The sequence below is a fragment of the Tympanuchus pallidicinctus genome, unplaced genomic scaffold (assembly GCF_026119805.1).
Source record: "Tympanuchus pallidicinctus isolate F22 unplaced genomic scaffold, pur_lepc_1.0 scaffold16, whole genome shotgun sequence".
NCBI classification, from domain to species: domain Eukaryota; kingdom Metazoa; phylum Chordata; class Aves; order Galliformes; family Phasianidae; genus Tympanuchus; species Tympanuchus pallidicinctus.
This window is the reverse complement of record NW_026294679.1, coordinates 11,003,806-11,021,880: the sequence shown is the minus strand read 5'-3', so window position 1 is coordinate 11,021,880 and position 18,075 is coordinate 11,003,806. Positions and strand designations below refer to the sequence as shown.

The window sequence follows — 18,075 nt, the reverse complement described above, 5'->3', positions numbered from 1 at the left end:
TGTATCTTGCGGCAAATCAATGCTAACTACATTACCATGCATTATTGCAGTAATGGAGTAGAGTAAGCCCAAGGAAAAATGTTCAACCCTTGCCAATTGCATTACAAGCATGAGGATCTTTTATGTAGCAGGCTTATTAATTGCACTTTCATTTGTGTCCCTGAATTTTAACCCTTTTGAGGTTGTCTTCAGCTGTAGCCTACAACTGAAATCACCAGGTGATTCAGATTCAGAAATGGAAGCATGATAAGAATGGTCTCTGGGAAGCTACACTGGAACCTGTGTGTCTGCAGCAAAGTTAAGGAATAGATTTAAACCACCAAGAAAAGAAGGCAGCTGTGAAGTTGCTTAGAGATCCACAAAGTAAATTTATCCTGTGTCTGGAGCAACAAAAGTTGTAGTCAGGTGCTCATTTGAGGGAAGGAGGGAAAGGCTTTTACCTCTCTGCCTGAGCGTCCTTTGGCCTCCTGCATGGTTTTGGTTTGCACAGAACACAGGTCCTTCCTCCTCCCTGATTTGCCCAAGCAGCACTTTAGTTTTGTGAAGATCATCTTCTTTAGAGTTTTCACTCACCCTCTGTCAAAGCAGTGAACTAGTGGGTTATCTGCAAGAAGCATAATTGAGACTTCAGAGTAGGGATTGTCTCACTGCTGCATTTGAAGGCCTTTTCCTGGACCATGGTAGGAACTCTTGGCAACACTAGAATTTAAATGATTAATTTAGCATTTGGCATTTTCCTCATGAAAGCAGATGCAGTAGTGATCCTCAGCATTTGCCTGCCTAGTATTGAGCATGCATCATACAGTGTGTGGGTTACAATCACACAGTGTGTAGGGCCAATACTATTTTTGGTAATTTCCTGTGATTGTGTGAAACTTCAGTGAGCCCTCATGAAGTGCAAATTATGGAGCCGAGACATTCTAGCAAAGACTGTAAAATCTGCCACTTGGTTTTGTCCTTCCTGGCTTGCAGGCACTGGAAACATGCACTCACCTCGGGCTTGCCCTTTCAGTATATTTCAACCTCCTATTTCCATGATATTCAACCTGGCTCCTTTTAGGAATAAGTGTGAGATCTGGTGTCGCTAAATCAGTGCACTGGAGATCTGGGGGACTGCCAAGTCTTGGTAGGAAACATCTGCCTACTGCCAGCTGCTTGTTGCTGTAGATCTGTGTTGCTTTCCCCCTATATGAAGACTTTCTTTTCCTTTTGTTATTTATACACCCTTCCACTCATATTGATTAGTTTAAAGTCTTTCCTCAGTGATGTAGTTCAACTTTTCTTTTTTTTGGGGTGGTTCTTAAGAGGGAGGGAAAGAGCCATAGGTAAAAATCTTAAAAGGTATTTTTTACTGTGGGAGAAAAAACAATACCAAGCTGTGGCAGGTTGAACATCTTCCTGTGAAGTCCCACCATCAAAGCTGAGGATCCTGCCAGACTTGTTTCTCTCTAGGTAGCAAAGAAAATTGTGCCTTTGTGTACGCACACGCACACACACACAAAACTCTTTGGATTTAACTTGAGAAGAAGCAACAGAAACAACTCCTTTCCTTTCTAAGTCTATCTCAAGCTTGCTATGGGAGAGAAAGAGGGAAAGATTTGTCTAGAAGAGGAAATAAAATGGAAAAGTACCTGGGGTGAGAGCAAAGTCTTAGTTGCAGAGTTTCTGTGTCACTAGCAGACCAGCTCCATTCTTCTAGTATGAGCTCTACAGGGTGGGAAAAGGCAGCTGTGTCATTTTTCTCTCATTTCTTATTTCAGTCGTACATTTCTTGTTTCGGTAGTACAGTGTTTTCTTAAACATCTCCTTGTGCAGTATCTGATTGGCTGGAGTCTATCTTGTAAAATTTCCATCCAGGTGGATTTACAGCTTCTTTCTATTTCTTTTCATAGTAGCCTGTGGGGACCTGAATGTGGCTGATGTTTGGTGTCCCTACTTGTTTGAGGCTACTGAACCCTGCCAAAAGACTGCTGGAATCCTTCCTTCATTGAACTTTCCCATCTGAGCAGTGTTGGTGCTTGCCACAGGTGCCATGGCATGGTGGAAATAATAGAGTGATCCTGTCATGAAACCTTTAAACTGAACTTTCTGCTTGTGCTCTATTAGATCAGACCTGGTTTTCACAAATGTAAATGTCTCTTCTTGGCCTTCTTCCCTGAACAAGGTGAGGAAGTAAATCAGCTGGGATTGCAGAGGACTACCTTGTCTACTTGTCCTGGGAGCCAGCACTGTTCTGCATTCAAATGCTTAGAGACTACACAGTCATCTCCAGTCAGTGGTGCATTCCTTAGCTGAGGTTTGTGTTGTGTGAATTTTGTATCTTTATGAAGACTTGAAGGGCTGGTTACCCCTTCATGGGTGTTGGGGTTGTCACTTTTGTATTCTTTGGATCGTAACAGTTATCTTAATAGCAAGACAGTCATTGTTTCTAAAAGAGAACTCTGCTCTAGCAACAGAACTTCGAGCACAATGCAGGGTAGGGAGGGAAATCTTGAGTCTAGAGTACAGTTTGTCTTTCATTGGCCAGTTTCACATCTTTCCCTTTCCTTCTAACCAACTCTTACTCTACTGTTTTAGCTGTGACTCGAATGTTTCACTTTGCCTTGGTTTGAGTGTGGTTGATTCTGGTTTCTTCTTTCAAAGATTTATTTGTGCTTAACACCCTCTTCAAAGAGCCTCATGCACCTGCAGTCACAGCAGCCACAGTTCCTCTCCTCCAGAAGAGAAGACCTGAACCTTTCCGGATCCCACTATTCCATAGAGAAAGAGCAGAACAGAGGGAAGGTTTCAAGTTCACTAACATCCTTTTTGCATAGCAAAGCAACACTTGTAATGTGCTTCTTGGAGGCAAAACCACCTCTAAACAATCATGGGCGCACAGTTTCATTAACAACCAGAAATGAGAATATGACAAGAGGTGCACAAAGCACCTGGACGAGAGACTTAACATGAGCCAGCAGTGCGCTCTGGCAGCTCGAAAGGCAAATGGGATCCTGGGCTCCATCAGGAGAGGGGTGGTCAGCAGGGAGAGGGAGGTAATTGTCCCTCTCTACTCGGCTCTTGTGAGGCCCCATCTGGAGTACTGTGTCCAGGTGTGGAGCCCTCAGTACAAGAAAGACATAGAGATCTTGGAAAGGGTCCAGAGGAGGGCGACTAAGATGATCAGGGGGCTGGAGCACCTCCCCTATGAGGATAGGCTGAGGGAGTTGGGCTTGTTCAGCCTGGAGAAGAGAAGGCTGCGGGGTGACCTCATTGCAGCCTATCAATACCTGAAGGGAACCTACACCCAGGAGGGGAGTAAACTCTTCAGAAGGGCTGACAACAGCAGGACTAGGGGAAATGGATCCAAGTTGAAGGAGGAAAGATTTAGGTTGGATGTTAGGGGGAAGTTCTTCACAAGGAGAGTAGTTAGGCCCTGGAACAGGCTGCCCAGGGAGGTTGTGGATGCCCCGTCCTTGGACGTGTTCAAGGCCAGGTTGGATGGGGTCCTGGGCAACCTGATCTGAATGTGTACGTTTGGTGGCCCTGCTAGGCAAGGGGGTTGGAACTACATGATCCTTGAGGTCCCTTCCAACCCGGGTGATTCTGTGATTCTGTGATTCTGTGAAAGCTGCTAATACAAGGACTGCTCTTCTGCATGGAACCTGTAAATGGGAGGCACACCTTGAGAGAGGGAGATTAGAGTAATTTATGCCTTCTGAATCAATGACCAGGTCAATATTAGTTACATTCCATGTTTTTAATCAGATTTTCTCCAAGGGATATCACAGCGTGTTCATGGATATTATAACATCCTAAGCTATGATTATGCCTCTCTTCTTTATACACGGCACAGTTGGACCCAGCTTTTCAGAGCGGCTCTTTGAATTCAGGAGACAAAGAGAGAATGCAAGTTTGAATGTCCTGACCTAATACCTTCTAAGTAATACCAAGGAGCATGCTTTCAAAACCTTGGCAAATGCTTCTGAAAATGTAGGATCTTACTGTGGTCTGGGGTAATTTGAAATCTGAGAGACAGGATCTTGTATTTCTGAGTGGGGTTTCCAAGCCAATAATGTATGTGATCTGCAGTATGCAGTGCATTCAGCACAGTGAAGGTATGGGTGCACAACTGATCTTTACGTATACTGCAAATCTGTGCACTTTTCCCGATCAGCTTTTTGACATTTTATGATGATGAAAATTATCAGCAGAATGGGATTTCCTTGTCTTGGCTTTAGGACCAAAACCAGAACCCAACATTTAGAAGGAACATGACCCAAAATCTGCAGAACCTTCCTGGAGTCCAGAACAACTCTGCCTTTCTCTGCGGGCTGCTGAGTACTTCATCTGTGCTCTGCAGGTTGAGCAGCTTTTGAGCTATGCTGGCAGTGGGTGAAGACAGTGGAATGAGCACTTCTTTCACACATATATGTGGTGTCCTAAAGACTCCCTTCTTTAGTCCTGCTTTACTTTGGAAGTAAACTGTCTGCTGCATACCCTGATGGGCTGAAAAATCTATCCCTTAGTGAGGGTAGTTGTGTAATAGCAGAACAGACTGCCCAGAGAGGTTGTGGATGCCCCATCCCTGGAGGTATCCAAGACCAGGTTTGAGGGGGCCGTGATCTATGGCAGGGGATTGGAGCTTGATGAATTTTGAGGTCCCCTCCAACCTAAGCCATTCCATGAAATGGTGGAGGCACTGAGTGCAGGTGATCTTCAGTCTGAGAATATAGGGATGCTTCAGCTTTTAATGATTTTTGCTTAGTTGGATTCAGGCCTTTCCTTAGTAGACAAGAAAGCATTATTACAGAGCTGCCTTGTTTTCTAGTACCCAGATTCACACATAATAAATGGGTTAAAGTTAACTGAAGCAAGCATTGATTTTTCTCTTAGTACGTGTGAGATTTTCTTCCTTGGGAGAGCTTGAGTAGTGCGGGAGACATTTAGGGGAGTGAAGAGAGTGCATTGTAGATGACACATTACTTTTTGTTTGCATCCCTCAATTTTCCTCTCATCATCTTTTCTCCCCACTCCTTTCTTTCTGGTTCCAGTAGGAAGGGCTGCAGCTCCCATTCAGCACTTTTGTGGGGTGATGGTGACAGGGTGCATGCAGTTCTGCAGGAGGAGAGGGGCATGGAACAGAGATGGGCAGTGCTGGGTGAACCAGAGGGGATTGGAGTGCGGGGGAGTAGGTCTATAGCCAGCAGTGCAGGTACTGATGCTGAGGTTATTGGATATGTATTGATAGAATTAAATCTTTGGTTTTGTTATTTTTTTCTTCAAATGAAAGTTCCAAAATAGGGGGGGAAAAAAACCCCAAAACATCAATGAAAACCTCAAATGATCAATGCTGCTTTTAGAAAGGTTTGGCATGAAATAATAGCCAGGCTCTATTTGCTTTTTACTTTAGATAGTATCATTAAACTTCTTCCATCCAAATTATCCCCTCTGAACAAACATAACTTTCCCAATTGTTTCTCTCTCCTTAATTGAACCCAACTCCCAGTTGGTTTTAGGCATTTCTGCTACTTTACATTTGTGCCACAATTTGCCTTCCAGAACATTTAATTTCTTGCTTACTTGGAAATCTAATGTGTTGCCGGATGTTATGGCATATGGTTGCCTCACATCAATTAAAAACCAACATGGTCTAACCGAATATAACACCGACCCCTGCTTCTTTGAATGGATGTTTGCAGCTGGGTAGGGATTAAAGCAGATTGTAATGGATTAGAGCAGGGATTAAAACAGCCTGTAATGGATACTGTGTTGGAGAAATCCATTTCTGCTCTTGGAGATAGACTGTGCAAATTGAGGGTTGTCAGATGGCCTCCTCCCTGACACCCTGCCATAAAAGAGGCCATGTTTGGAAACAAAACTGATATTCTGGCACAAGTGGGAAAATCCCCTTTTCTGTGTGCTGGTGATGGGCACGCAGTTCGCGGATCGTGCAGGAGATGGGGGTGTTGCTCATGTTACCTTTGTCTTCCAGAGTAGGGAAAGGATTAGAGAGCAGTGCTGCTTCTTGCCTTGGCACAGAGGCCTCCTCCAAGGACCAAAGGTTCAGGAAGAGCACGTTTTGATAGACAGTCCTACATCATCAGTGGGATTTGAGCCGTGCCTCACTATCAAACACTGATAAACAGGCTCAGATGATGGGGTTTCAGCATCTTTTTTAGAAACACCTGCCCAGGTATCTGCCTCAGAAATGAGAGCCTGGGGTAATCTTGCTGACAGGGCATGAGATGGGGGTGATATAAGCTGCAAGCAGCTGCTCTGCAGTCTGCAGGGTAGCAGACAGCTGCTATCAGGCCGGCAGAAGCACTGCCCTAAAGTAAGTGTTGGTGAGCACATCACCCAGAATGTTCATGGCAATCTGCTCTATGTGCTGCACTGCTGGGCTCTTATGGTGACAGAGTGATGTGGTGGACACAAAGTAATGACTTGCAATGGTAAGATTTGGCAAAGGAGATATGTCCACTAGTCCTGTTTTGGCATCAGTAGCTTTGGATTATGGAGATGCTGCTACACAAATGAGTGGCTGACCCAGGTAGGAACAAAAACTGCATCTTAAACAGTGTCCAGCAAAGCTGAGAAGATATACATCGCTGAGTGGGCTGCACAGTAGCTAAGCAGTGCTCTTACTATCCCCATGGCAGCTCTGTGGTGGCAATGGTTCTGGATCACCATCCAGATATGTTCAGGAACAATGCTGAGCTGCTGCTGGGCCCAGAGGGACTGGAGAAACTTTAACCATAACTTGGGGACAATGGCTGTGTGTTGCAGCAGCCTCACTGTAGGAGGACAGCATTTGCTGGGCAGCTCATCCCTTTGCAGGGGACAGCAACAGCAAGATCCAGGGATGGGATGCAGGGGGTGGATGCTATATGCTCAGTGGGGGACACGGTTCTTGCAGTATTCAACCTGGTAACAGAACTGTCATTCTTTCCCCTCCCTGTACTATGTCATTCCTTTCCCTATAGTTGCAGAGTGCAGTCTTGGGGGCCACGCAGCACAGCTCCAGCCCCTGGTGTGCAAATTGTGTGGGTGCTTGTGGATGGGCTTAGGCCCACGTCACTGCTCCCACACAAACAAAATGCCATCTCCTAAACATTTTGGCAGCACAATTTGAAAAGCCCATTCCAAGCCAGAAATAACATCCATTGAGTTGGGAGTGGGTGATTTGCTTCAAAACCCCTCCCTCCCACTTTCCCCTCTCCGCATTAGGATTTGCAGCTCTTCTAACCACCCAGCACTCTGGGCCTTCTTCACTCACTCCTCTCCCAGCCCAGCCCAAGGCGTGCAGCTAACGCTGGGCACTGGCCTCCAGTAATAAGGATCCCTCCCCCCCCCCTCCCCACTCTCCCCAGAGCTACCGCAGCAGTCACCCATCCATGCTCTGTCCCTTCACTCCCTGGCAGGCTGGGAGACTCGTGTTAGGAGGGGGAAAACTGTTGAGCGGTGGGGATGGCTGATGCAGTGAGTGGGAGGCTGAACAGATCGTGAGTTATTGACACTTTTCAAAAGGAGAAGGCAAGGAGTGGTAGGAGGTCGACCGTGGGTTTGATCTGAAGGCAAAGTGCTGCCACGCTGCTGCAGTGAACCGCTCCGCAGGGACGAGGCACGGACACGCGTGGCTCTGACGAGGTGACCCCCGGAGGCGGGGAACGCACGGCAGCCGTGGGAGGAGGCAGCCTGCCCCAGCGCACCGTGCGATTACTCACACCTCGTCCGGGGGCTGAGGCTGTGGAGGCTCCTCGGGCTCCGCCAGCACAACGCACGAGTCCTGCTGGGAGAAATGCTGCGCCGGGAGCGGCAGCGCTGCACTACCGTGAGCTGAGGAGATCCATCATCCTCCCTCCTTTTCTCGACACAGTCCCGAGACGACGCTCCAGTGAGCTGCCTGCAGACCCGGCCTTTTCTTGGTGACCCCAAATACGTGCCGCCGCTCTCCCTGCCCCGCCGGTGCCCACGCACACGGCCGGGGAGCGCCGCTCGGGGCGGCCGCATCCACGCTGTCGGAGCTGGCGGCGGAGCGGGGCTGCTGCGGGGCTGAGCGCGCTGCTCCACGGCGAGAGTCAGCGAGGAGTTACTCATCCCAGCCTCCGCCCACGTACAGAGATAAACACAGGGTGAGGAATGCCTACAATGCTGTAAATACGCGCGCGTGTAAATAGACGTTCGGAGAAAAACAGTGAAGGACGGCTGCTTTGTCTCGGCAGCAGCACACGCACCGAATCAGGAGGACAGGGCTGGGTGATGCTCCCGCCCCCGGCCCCGCTCCCGGCCCCCGGCGGCGCGGCTGTGACTCGGCGCTGGATTTCAGCGGCGCTTGGCAGGGCTCGGGGCTCCTCCCCCCGTGTGGTGTTACCCTCTCACTTGATCAAATCCTTGAACGTGAACAGTTTCACTGAAAAGCACTTTTGAAAAAAAAAAAAAAAAAATCCACCAACAGTACGGAACAGCATCCAACTACCGGGGAGAGAGGGATTTGTTTCTTTTTCCCTTCTTTTTCTTTCTTTTTTTTTTCTTTTTTCTTTCTTTTTTTTTTTTTTTTTTTTTTTCCTCTCCCCCCCCCCTCTGGTCACCGTCTCAGAGGCTGAGAAAGGGGGAAGAGAAAGAAGGAGAGCGAAAGAAAGAAGGACCTTCTGCAAATAATTATTATTATAATTAAAAGCCAGCCCCTTTCTCCTTAGGAAAAAAAAAAAAAAAAAAAAGCCCTAAACGCAGCGGCTCGCCCCCCTTCCTCTCGGAGCCCCCCGACTCGCTCCGCAAAGGCATGGAGAAGGGGACTAACTGCTTTCCGACCTGCCACACCGTTTTCCTCGCCTGGACATGGCTCTTACTTCTCTCCTGGTGTTGCACCGGCGCCGAAATAACTTGCAGATCCTGCTCGTCTCCATCGCCCTCCTGGCCGTCCTCCTCATCTCGCCTTAGGCAGGAACAGCGACAGCCACCGCCGCCAGCGCCGCGGGGATTACGGAGCTGGCTGGGCGGCCGAGCGCGGAGTTCCACCGGGGCGGTGGTGACTGCGGAACCGCTGCCGGTTGGGGAACTGGGGGGCCGCGCGGGGCCGCGGGGTGCGGAGTTCCTTTCAGCTGGGGCGGGCGGCGGAGCGGCCGGGAGCCGGGGTTCGGCAGCCCCACGAAGCAGGAGGAGCAGCGAAGGGCGCCCGGCGGAGGGCGGCGGTCGCGGAGTGCCCGCGACCGAGGGGCAGCGCAGCACCAGGGCTCAGCCTCGCGGTCCGCCGGAGGAGGGGAGAGCGGCGCGGCTGCGGGGGGCTGAGGAGCTCCGGCTGGGCAGCACCACCTTCGCGCTCACCGGGGATGCTGCGCACAACCAAGCTATGGTGCACTGGTCCGGGCACAACAGCAGCGTGAGTACCGCCACATCGCTTCGGGTGGGACCGGAGGGGAGGGATGGGGCTGCGTCGCCCCTTCGGGTGCGGCAGAAGAGGGAGCTAAACGGGTGTCTTGCTTTTAGGGCAAATGGGAATCGGACGCGTAGCGATCGCCCCATGCAAAAGAGAAAAGTTTTGCTGGGGAAAAAAAGCAAGAGGCACCCCCACCCCGCACCCTGCGCAGCTGTGCTCTGCGGGGTTACGACGGCCCGAGCGCCCCCAGGTGCCAGAGCCCGCTCCCTTCCTTGCTCAGGAAGACCCCCGGCTCTGCCCCCGTCCCGTGTGCCGCACAGCCGGGTCCTCACGCTCTGCCTCTTCCTATGTGATGTACACCTTGGCACGCTTCGCTGCCTCTGTGCCGGGGGGTGAGTGATGGGCAGTGGTGATGGAGAAGCCCTCCCGTTCACAGCTCTGCGTGCTGGCGACAAGACGGATCCCATTAATTCATTAAGGGGTGGAAAGCTCCTCAGCATGCTGAGGGATTCCTAGAGGAGACAGGTAGTGTGAGCACAGGGGAAAGTTTGTGAAAAATCCCTGGCATCTCATGCCTTTTCCCTGAAGTCAGTAATAGGAAGGAGCTGCCACATCCCTGAAAGTTTGTGGGGCTGCTGGGGGGGGGCATCCCCAAACCCGCAGTGCCATGGTAGTGCAGGGCCCTCCCTCACACCCTATGCTGTAACACCCGGCAGGTGGATGGGGACAGAACTTACATTTTCTTTTAAGCTGATATCACAAATGCTATTTCCAAAGTCTGTGAGCAGGCACAGTCTTAAGGGCTCCTGGAAACCCTTATGCCTGGTGACAATATTCCCATTATTCTGATTACTGTAGCTCCTTGCTGCCTTGAAAATGCCTCTTTTATTGTTTTGCCGCTATTGGAAATGTGCATAAAGCAATTAGAGGCACAGAACAGATCAGCTGGATTTTCAGATATATCCCTCATGAGATTGATTAGTCATTAAAAAGCAAATGATCTGTCTATCTGCCTATCTATCTCTGCATCAGCCACAGATTAATAATGTGCCATTCAACCACCTCCTTACATTTTTTGACTGGAAGTTTTTCTCTATTTATTATTTCTGAGGCAATAATGCTGACAGCAATGTAGATGTTACTTTGATTTAACCAATTTTTAAAGGCAGTTGTGTTTGCCAGACATGAATTCCACTCTCATTAAAGATGAAAGCAAACATCCAAGAGAAAACAGCCTCATGGTATATTTTAGCACTACACTTGTCTCTGGGATTATTTATTTTTAATATAATGTGGCATGTAATAAAGAAAACAACCTACATGTCCTCTCTTTTGTTTCATTTCAGTGCTGAATCAAAGGTGTTGAGCAAAAGAAGCTCCCTCATCCCCTCCCAGCCTGGATTCTGATAGTTGAGAGTATTTCTGATTAAAGTAATAGAGAAAACTCATTCTATAGGCATTTGTGGGGGGGAAAAAAAAAAAAGTTATTTTTTCGAAGATACAAGAAAATGATTTCACAAAATCCCCACACCTTCCTCTGCTTCTTTCATAGAAATATGCCATTTTAATTACTAGCTTCATTTATTCTTTAACTCCAGATGACAGAGAAGGCATAAGTGATAAAGGCAAACTTTTTGATTGTTCACGACTTTCCATTAAGATTTTGCACCTCAAGGTACCACACACTGAAAGCTTCTGACTCAAAAGCATAAGGAAATGACTGGTATTTGCTGCCAGTGTGGTGTCTGTGGGAAGGAAAAAGATGCACGTTAAGAAATAATAGTGTTGCTTCTCGTGATTTTTTCTGGAGTGGAGTTTGGCACTGGGAGACTTTTCACTCCTGTCTTTTGGAGAGCACATTCAATGATTAATTCATTCAATGATTAATTGGATTTTATTTTTTTTAAGCAGTGTATTATATGCCTCCAGAGGGACAGTTAAATGCTTGAAGCTGAGCCCTTTCATTTATTATCAGAGAAGGCTGATGCTGGTGCCTGACTCTCTGCTGCAGCCTAGTTTTTTCCTAGTTTAACTGTTGGGTTGGCTGTGGTTTGGGGAGGTCAATCACTTTGCCCAAGGTCACGCAAGGAGCTAGTGTGACCTCTGTTCTAGCCACTGCTGTTCCCTATCTCTCACTCTAAGATATGCTAAGAAAGCATATGCTTTCTTAATTCATAGCAGACATAAAGTAGCTCGAAGCTGGCTTGAGAATGGCCAGAAGATTAATTCATGTCTCGTGACTGTGCTCGATGATCTAGTAGAGCACATAGGAGATCTGCTTGTTACTGCTTTTAGGCTACTGAAACAGAAAAGATGCAAATGGATTGCTTTTACCAGTTTCCTGTTACCTGAAGAGACTTCGTAACTGAGGCTTTTTGGTTTATGATTTATTAAAAACCTGATCAATCACATTTCATGTCACGAAGCAGTACATTTCAAATCAAGCAGTGGCAGTGGAGGTTTCCTAAGACTGGATGGATTTGGAAAGAAGAGGGGATGATCATTATAAAAAAGTATTTGCTTTTTTTCTTTTTACTGGGATGTACAGATGTACAGACACTATAGAAGGAGATATTTGTAGCAGCTGTATGTTCTGTTACCCATAATATTTAGAACCTCCTGCAAGTATTTTACTGTTACATTAAGAGCAACTCCCCCTCTTTTTCCTCTCCGTCTCCTCTTGCTCAAATCTTAATTTAACATATTAAACATATTAAAAAAAATAATCCCTTCCAGGCAACCAACTTTTGTTTTCTCCCTTTGCAGATAGTGAGGTCAGGATTAGAATAGAGGCAGAAACCTGGTGAGATTGGGGAATTTGGGCTCTCTGCTTTGTCCTGCCCACAAGCTTTCTTTGTGACCTTAGAAAAGACAATTAACCCAGCTGAATCTCCTCTTCCATGTTAAATGAGAATAGTACTGCTTACCTCCACAAAGTGGTGTTGTGGAGCAGAATTTTGTTTTGTAAAGTACCTGAAGATCTTCAGGTGGTAATTACTAGGAAAATGCAAAAATAATGTTCAGCATAGAAATGAGGTTTGTGTTCTCTGACTGTTATCTCAGGAGCTGCACTTGGCTTAATTCTCTGGGTTTGATATAAGAAAAAGGTGACTTACACTTAAGAATCAATCTGTCCTATAGAAGCATTTATTGAGAGAGGCTGCTGAAGCTCTTGAGGGACCTGCTGTAGATCAGATAAAATGTTTTCTTCTTATGGCCTTTCTGAAAAAAAGGAGAATTTTTAGTGCAAGCTAGCATTATTCTCAGAAGATCTGCAAGCCATTCTGTTTAAAAACCTTTCCACTCTGCACAAAGAGTACCAATGTGCCATTCAGTGAGCAGTTGTATCCTCTTCACTTTTTTTCCCTCTCCCTAAGTGGTTGTGTTATTGCATGAAATTTTTCCTTGTTCTGCTCACCAGATGCTCTGTCCAACCTTCCTGTGAAGATAATCTGATTTCTCAGATTATCTTTTTTTCCTTTTTCCCTCACATATACATAAGGACCCACAAAAATAAGCAGTATCGCTTTTTTAATGTTGTTACAGCTTTAAATCTTGTTTCTTGACAATAATTTTTTTTAAAGTGATTTCAATGAGAAGCAATGGATAAAACACTCAGATTGCCCTGTTGATGTGATCCTTAGTGAAATGGTGCACTAGGACACCAGTTGTCATTAGGTTTCAGAGTTATCACTCTGATGAATGTAACTGTTTGTAGGAAGTATTTAATTCTGCCTATGCTTTTTTGATGGAAGCCCTGCAAGTTCAGTGTTTTGATCTTTTCTATGTAAGAAGCAAAGATACACATTTTTAGTTTTCTTTTAACCTCTAAAAGATATTTTCAGTCCATTTTCCAATGAGTGACCTCAGTTTACGACCACAGTGTGCTTCAACCATCTCAGTATGCATTTCCTTTCTTTCTAGTAACAACTTCAGGCCAAAATTCAGACTGAAAGATGAGAATATGTGCTAGAATGCCACAAAAAGAAAGGACACTTGCCTAAGGCATGTGTAGCAGTTGTACTGATGCTTATAGTATGATCCAGGCTCTGGAAGTTGGGGAAGATAGGATTAGAGCTGGCAAATGGCTGTACAGGGTCTTGTTTTATCATGCCAGCCTACTGCTGTCATTTCTAGAATTAGTATGATTATGAGATTCACTCCAAGACTGGGAATATGAGAAGTCTTACGCAGAGGAGTTTGGTGAAGAGGTGGCTAATAATACTATAGTAGCCAAATGGTACCTATAGTAGAATTAGAAATATGAAGCTTATCTTATTGATAGGAGAGCATATAATCAGAATATGTCCAAGTGGACACTGAGAAAGAGTTCAGTCTCAAAGAAAGTGGTGCTGCAAGCCACATGGCTTTTAAGACTCAGACATGATCTGATGGTGATAGACCTGTCCTGAACAGGGTTCTGTGTTTCTTTTTCTCCTGCCACCAGAGATCCTTTTGCTTTACCTTATGCTAGTTCTGAGGGCTGGCAGTGTAAGGCAAATTGTCCAAGTGAAGCCTGTCTTTTCTGGGAATGATTCTTCTGAATGCTGTTGGCAGTGTTCTGGTGTGATCTGCTAATGTACTGGTGGTTTGATGCTGAGACATTACTCACTCCCATGGTGAATTACAAGCTGGGGAGGTTGATGGGCTTGCTGCCTGCCAGGTAGTTTTTCATTAAGATGCCTAACAATGCAGTGCACAATGGGCAGAAGGAGGTGGGCAACATTTGCAATTCCAAATGGATTGCTGTGCTTGGAAAGGATGAAGGGGAGAAAATGAATCTTTAGGCAGGGAATGCTGCAGTTAGTTGTCAGCCATGGGTAACTGCTGCAGTAGTCCAATTGGATTCCAGTCTAAAACGTTTACTCCTAAATTGTAAGATAGTGGTAGAGCAATCATATTAATTTCATTGAATTTGGTATATATTTTAATTGCTATTCTAGACTGATTTTTCTCCTCCAATGGCTTTTGCTTATGTTGAGGTCTTGATACTGAAGGGACACCAGCTGTGTCACAATGTCTTGATTCATTTCCATTTCTGCAGTAATGAAGTTTGCCACTAAAGCTATTGTACAGGACTTTGGCAATCCATTTTAAATTAATATTCCAGTGGGAAAGATGGAGAAATAGAAATGAAACTCTCATGGTGCAATTGCTTTATGATTGTGTTGAGTCAGTAGAGAGGGAGAAGGGCATCTGGAAAGGATTCTTTGGGCTATTTCTCTCCAGGCTGGCTTCATTGTCAAGTCAGGTTTATGCCTAGTTGGGCCATGTTGTTGCCTGTGTGCCTTGTGAAGTTGGCTGATTCTCCAAACTGCTCCAAAAGCAGCAGTTGTTGGTATTCTCATAGTAGTATCCTTTCAGGCTTCAATAACTAGACTCAGAGATAAAGTCTTACATTGTGGCTAAGCTTTCACAGTGATTTGAGTGCGAACAGGCACAACTACATGTACAGCTACATTTCTTTATTCACTTCTTTAAAAATGGAAAACATTCATCCAATTAGACAGCAGTATTTTGAAAATGAGTTTGAATAGAGAACTAATGGTAGGGCAGAGAAACTTCTCCCAAAAGAGAGTTGTGATAAGGCAAATATTTTTCTAACATGCAGAGCTAGAGGAATATGAAACTTTCTGAGAGTTTCTGATTTTATAGCTGGATTTGTGGTAGAGATTTTAGAAAAAAATATGGAAGCAGTGTTATTTGAGGGGTAAAACACAGCTTAAGTGCAAAGGTCTTTAATGTTGGTTGTACTAAAGGACGCTAAGAACTGGTGTTGCAAACAGTCGAGAGTTTACTTGTCATACCACAGTGTCATGCTCCTTCAGCTCCCTGAATCTCTGTAGATGGAACACAGAACAGTATGTGCTTACCCGAATCAATGATCTCTTTTCAAGATTGAAGGCTAAACCTGAGCTCATGGTTGGGATTGGTTCCAGGGCAATGGCAAAAAAACTCATCAGCTATGGATTTAGGACTTGAGCTTCACTGGGGTCTGTTCAAGAGTGAGAATCTATGTTTGAAGGTGTGGAGTCTGGCCTGCCTCTAATCAAGAGCATAAATTAAATAACATATTGCTTATGCAGTATTTAATTCTGTATTGCAGAAGTTCTCCAAAGCAGCAAAATATATTTGGTTGGATCCTTAGTGTAAACCTAAGTATTGCTGCTTGGGTTACAGCTGCAAGATTGTGGGAAGATGAGCTTCCTTCCCCTTCTTTGGAAAGTACTGCTTTGCTGATGTGAACACTGTGCCTACAAACTTCTTGGTTTGCTTAAACTCTCTGTAAAAGCTCAAAGCAAATAAGTTCCCAAATCCCTACTTCTCCTCAACATCCAGAGAAAATTGCAGCATCATTTCCTTTGCAAAAGGAAGGTGTGGCAGTATTTCCTTTCCTGAATTTCTAGGGTGTTGTGAGACTGAGGGAAGCAAATAGTTTGCTGGGTGTTTGAAGAGGATGACTGTATGTTTCAAACGTATTTGATCAATAAACTGCTGTAGAAATGTTAAGGTCAGTCCCAGCCCTCGTGGCCAGCTGAGTCCCAGCACACAATGAAAATCAGAAAAGGTTGATGCCGAATAATCAGAACTCTTTCTTTCCTCCCTCTCAGTCTTGAAGGGGAGCTGATTGGTCTCCCACTGAAATGAGTGGCAAAGCTGGCTCCTATTCATGCAGGGTCTCTAATGCTGGGGCCATCGTGCTGTTTTCTCCTCTTAGCATTTGGATATGTGACTCAAATACTGCCCAGGTGGATCTGCAGAGTGCTACATGGCCTCCGTGCCCAAAATAGCAGCACTTTTAATTAACTCCTGCATGATTTGGGTCCCCTAGGGTGCAGGCTGTAGGTGCTGGGTTGCTGCTGTGTGAGAAGCAGAGCTGGGCACTAGAGGGAGTGTGGGCATTTGCTAAAGGAAGGAAAATACTGCAGCAGGTGGGGAGGGGAGCCGGGCCTGGGAAATCCACACTGAAAAGACAGGCGCTGCTGAAATATTGATATGAAAACCTGCTTGGAGTCATTGACTCTGTGAAACTCCTGCTGTCCGGGGTTCCCTCTGCGATGGCAAAATAATCTTAGTGAGCACTCGGCCGTGGTGAAGCATCTTTCCCTGCCTTGTAGCTGTACCATCTCTCTTTTGTGCTGTCTCTAATTGCTGCTAGGCTTCTTCCTGGAGGTGGGAGCCCAGAATCTCTCATCAGTTCAGCTCCCTGAGCTCTGCAAGTGCCTCTGGCAACCCCCAGCATGTGCCAGCAGTGCTGCTGGGCTGGGAGAATGATGGTATTATCCTCTGCTATGTCAGTGAGCAGCAGTGAGAACACATCACCTTCTCAATGCAGTGCTCCATTTTGTGTCTGTGAGTAACCCCCAGGGATGGCTGCTGATCTGCTTCTTCTCCTGTACCAGTGGAGTCTTTTGCTGAGGGCTAGGTGCTTTCATTGTCCCTTTCCCATGCCCTATTTACAGAGGATAAGCTTATCCTGAGGGGTCTTTTCCTCTAAGACTCCACTATAAATGCAGATGTGGAGTCCTCTGTACAGCAGAGATGTGGACCTGTTGGAGTGCATCCAGAGAAGGGCCACAAAGATGATCCAAGGGATGGAACAATATCTAAAGGGGGACTATAATAAAGAAGAGGACAGATTCTTTAGTGTGATCTGTTGTGATAGGAGAAGGGGAAAGGGTTTCAAACTGAAAGAGGGGAGACTTAGATTGGATATAAGGAAGAAGTGTTTTTTATTATTTTTTTTTATAAGGGTTGTGTGAGGCACTGGCACATGTTGCCCAGAGAGGTGGTGGATGCCCTGTCCCTGGAGATGCTCAAGATCAGACTGCAGGTATCCCTGTTCATTGCAGAGGAGTTGGACTAGGTGGCCTTTACAGGTCCCTTGCAACTCAAATGATTGTGTGATAATTTGATGAGCATGAGGATGTTGCACAAATCCGAGCGTTCAGTGCTTCTCTCCTTTACTTTTGTGTGAGTGTGGAGGAGCAGAATGGGCTGGAATCCATCCCAGCCACTGCACGGTAGGACAAAATAACATTAACACCTCAGGAAGAAAGGTTGTGCTTACTTCTGTCTTTTGGACTAAAACAGATCTTTGGGCGTTGGGAGAGGTGGGATTGAGTCGCAGCAAATCATTTACATCAGGAATGTTTGAAAGGCCTTAGGATCCTAGCAGCAACTGCTGTTCTGCTGTTACAAACAGTACATCAGTCAATAACATGTGGGTGATGCTGGTATGTTTTTAGTGGTCAGTGATGCTGCTAGTGTGCACTGAGCCCCCTGTGATCATCTGGGAGTGAGGTTAGTGGGACAGAGGACTTGAGTGCAGAGCTCCTACTGGCTTTCTAGGCTGAGAGAAAGACATGGGCTAAGCTCAGATGTGCTTCCTCAGAGTGACAGAGAAGAACAGGGTGTGTGCATGGGTCATCATCATGATTTGTATATTTGCCATTGGAGGTGTAATGGGATTGTACACTTCCCCTTGCTTTGGTTCCCCCATCTACAAAGGAGTGCTAACTCAAATGTAGGGCTGTTGATGAAACTTGATATGGATGGAGATTTGCAAAAGGGTGTTGGGTGGAAAGGAATTTATACAACATGATTATTTAGCTCTTATCAACTATGTTTTAGGATCTCAGGGGTGCAGAGAGGAAAGAATAAGAGCTCTAGATGATTGTTAGCCATTGCTTGTGCCTGATTGGAAAATCCCCGACATC

At 46.1% G+C, this 18,075-nt stretch overlaps 1 protein-coding gene across 1 annotated transcript in view; it reads left to right on the top strand.

Annotated features, from left to right (window-relative positions):
• Positions 1-7,690: 7,690 nt before the first annotated feature.
• Positions 7,691-18,075, top strand: part of SORCS3 (sortilin related VPS10 domain containing receptor 3) — a 267,602-nt gene continuing 257,217 nt past the window's right edge. Inside the window, exon 1 of the mRNA XM_052677148.1 lies at positions 7,691-9,358. Coding sequence (XP_052533108.1) covers positions 8,762-9,358 — 597 coding nt within the window. The 5' untranslated portion in view covers positions 7,691-8,761. The remainder of the gene's footprint in view (positions 9,359-18,075) is intronic.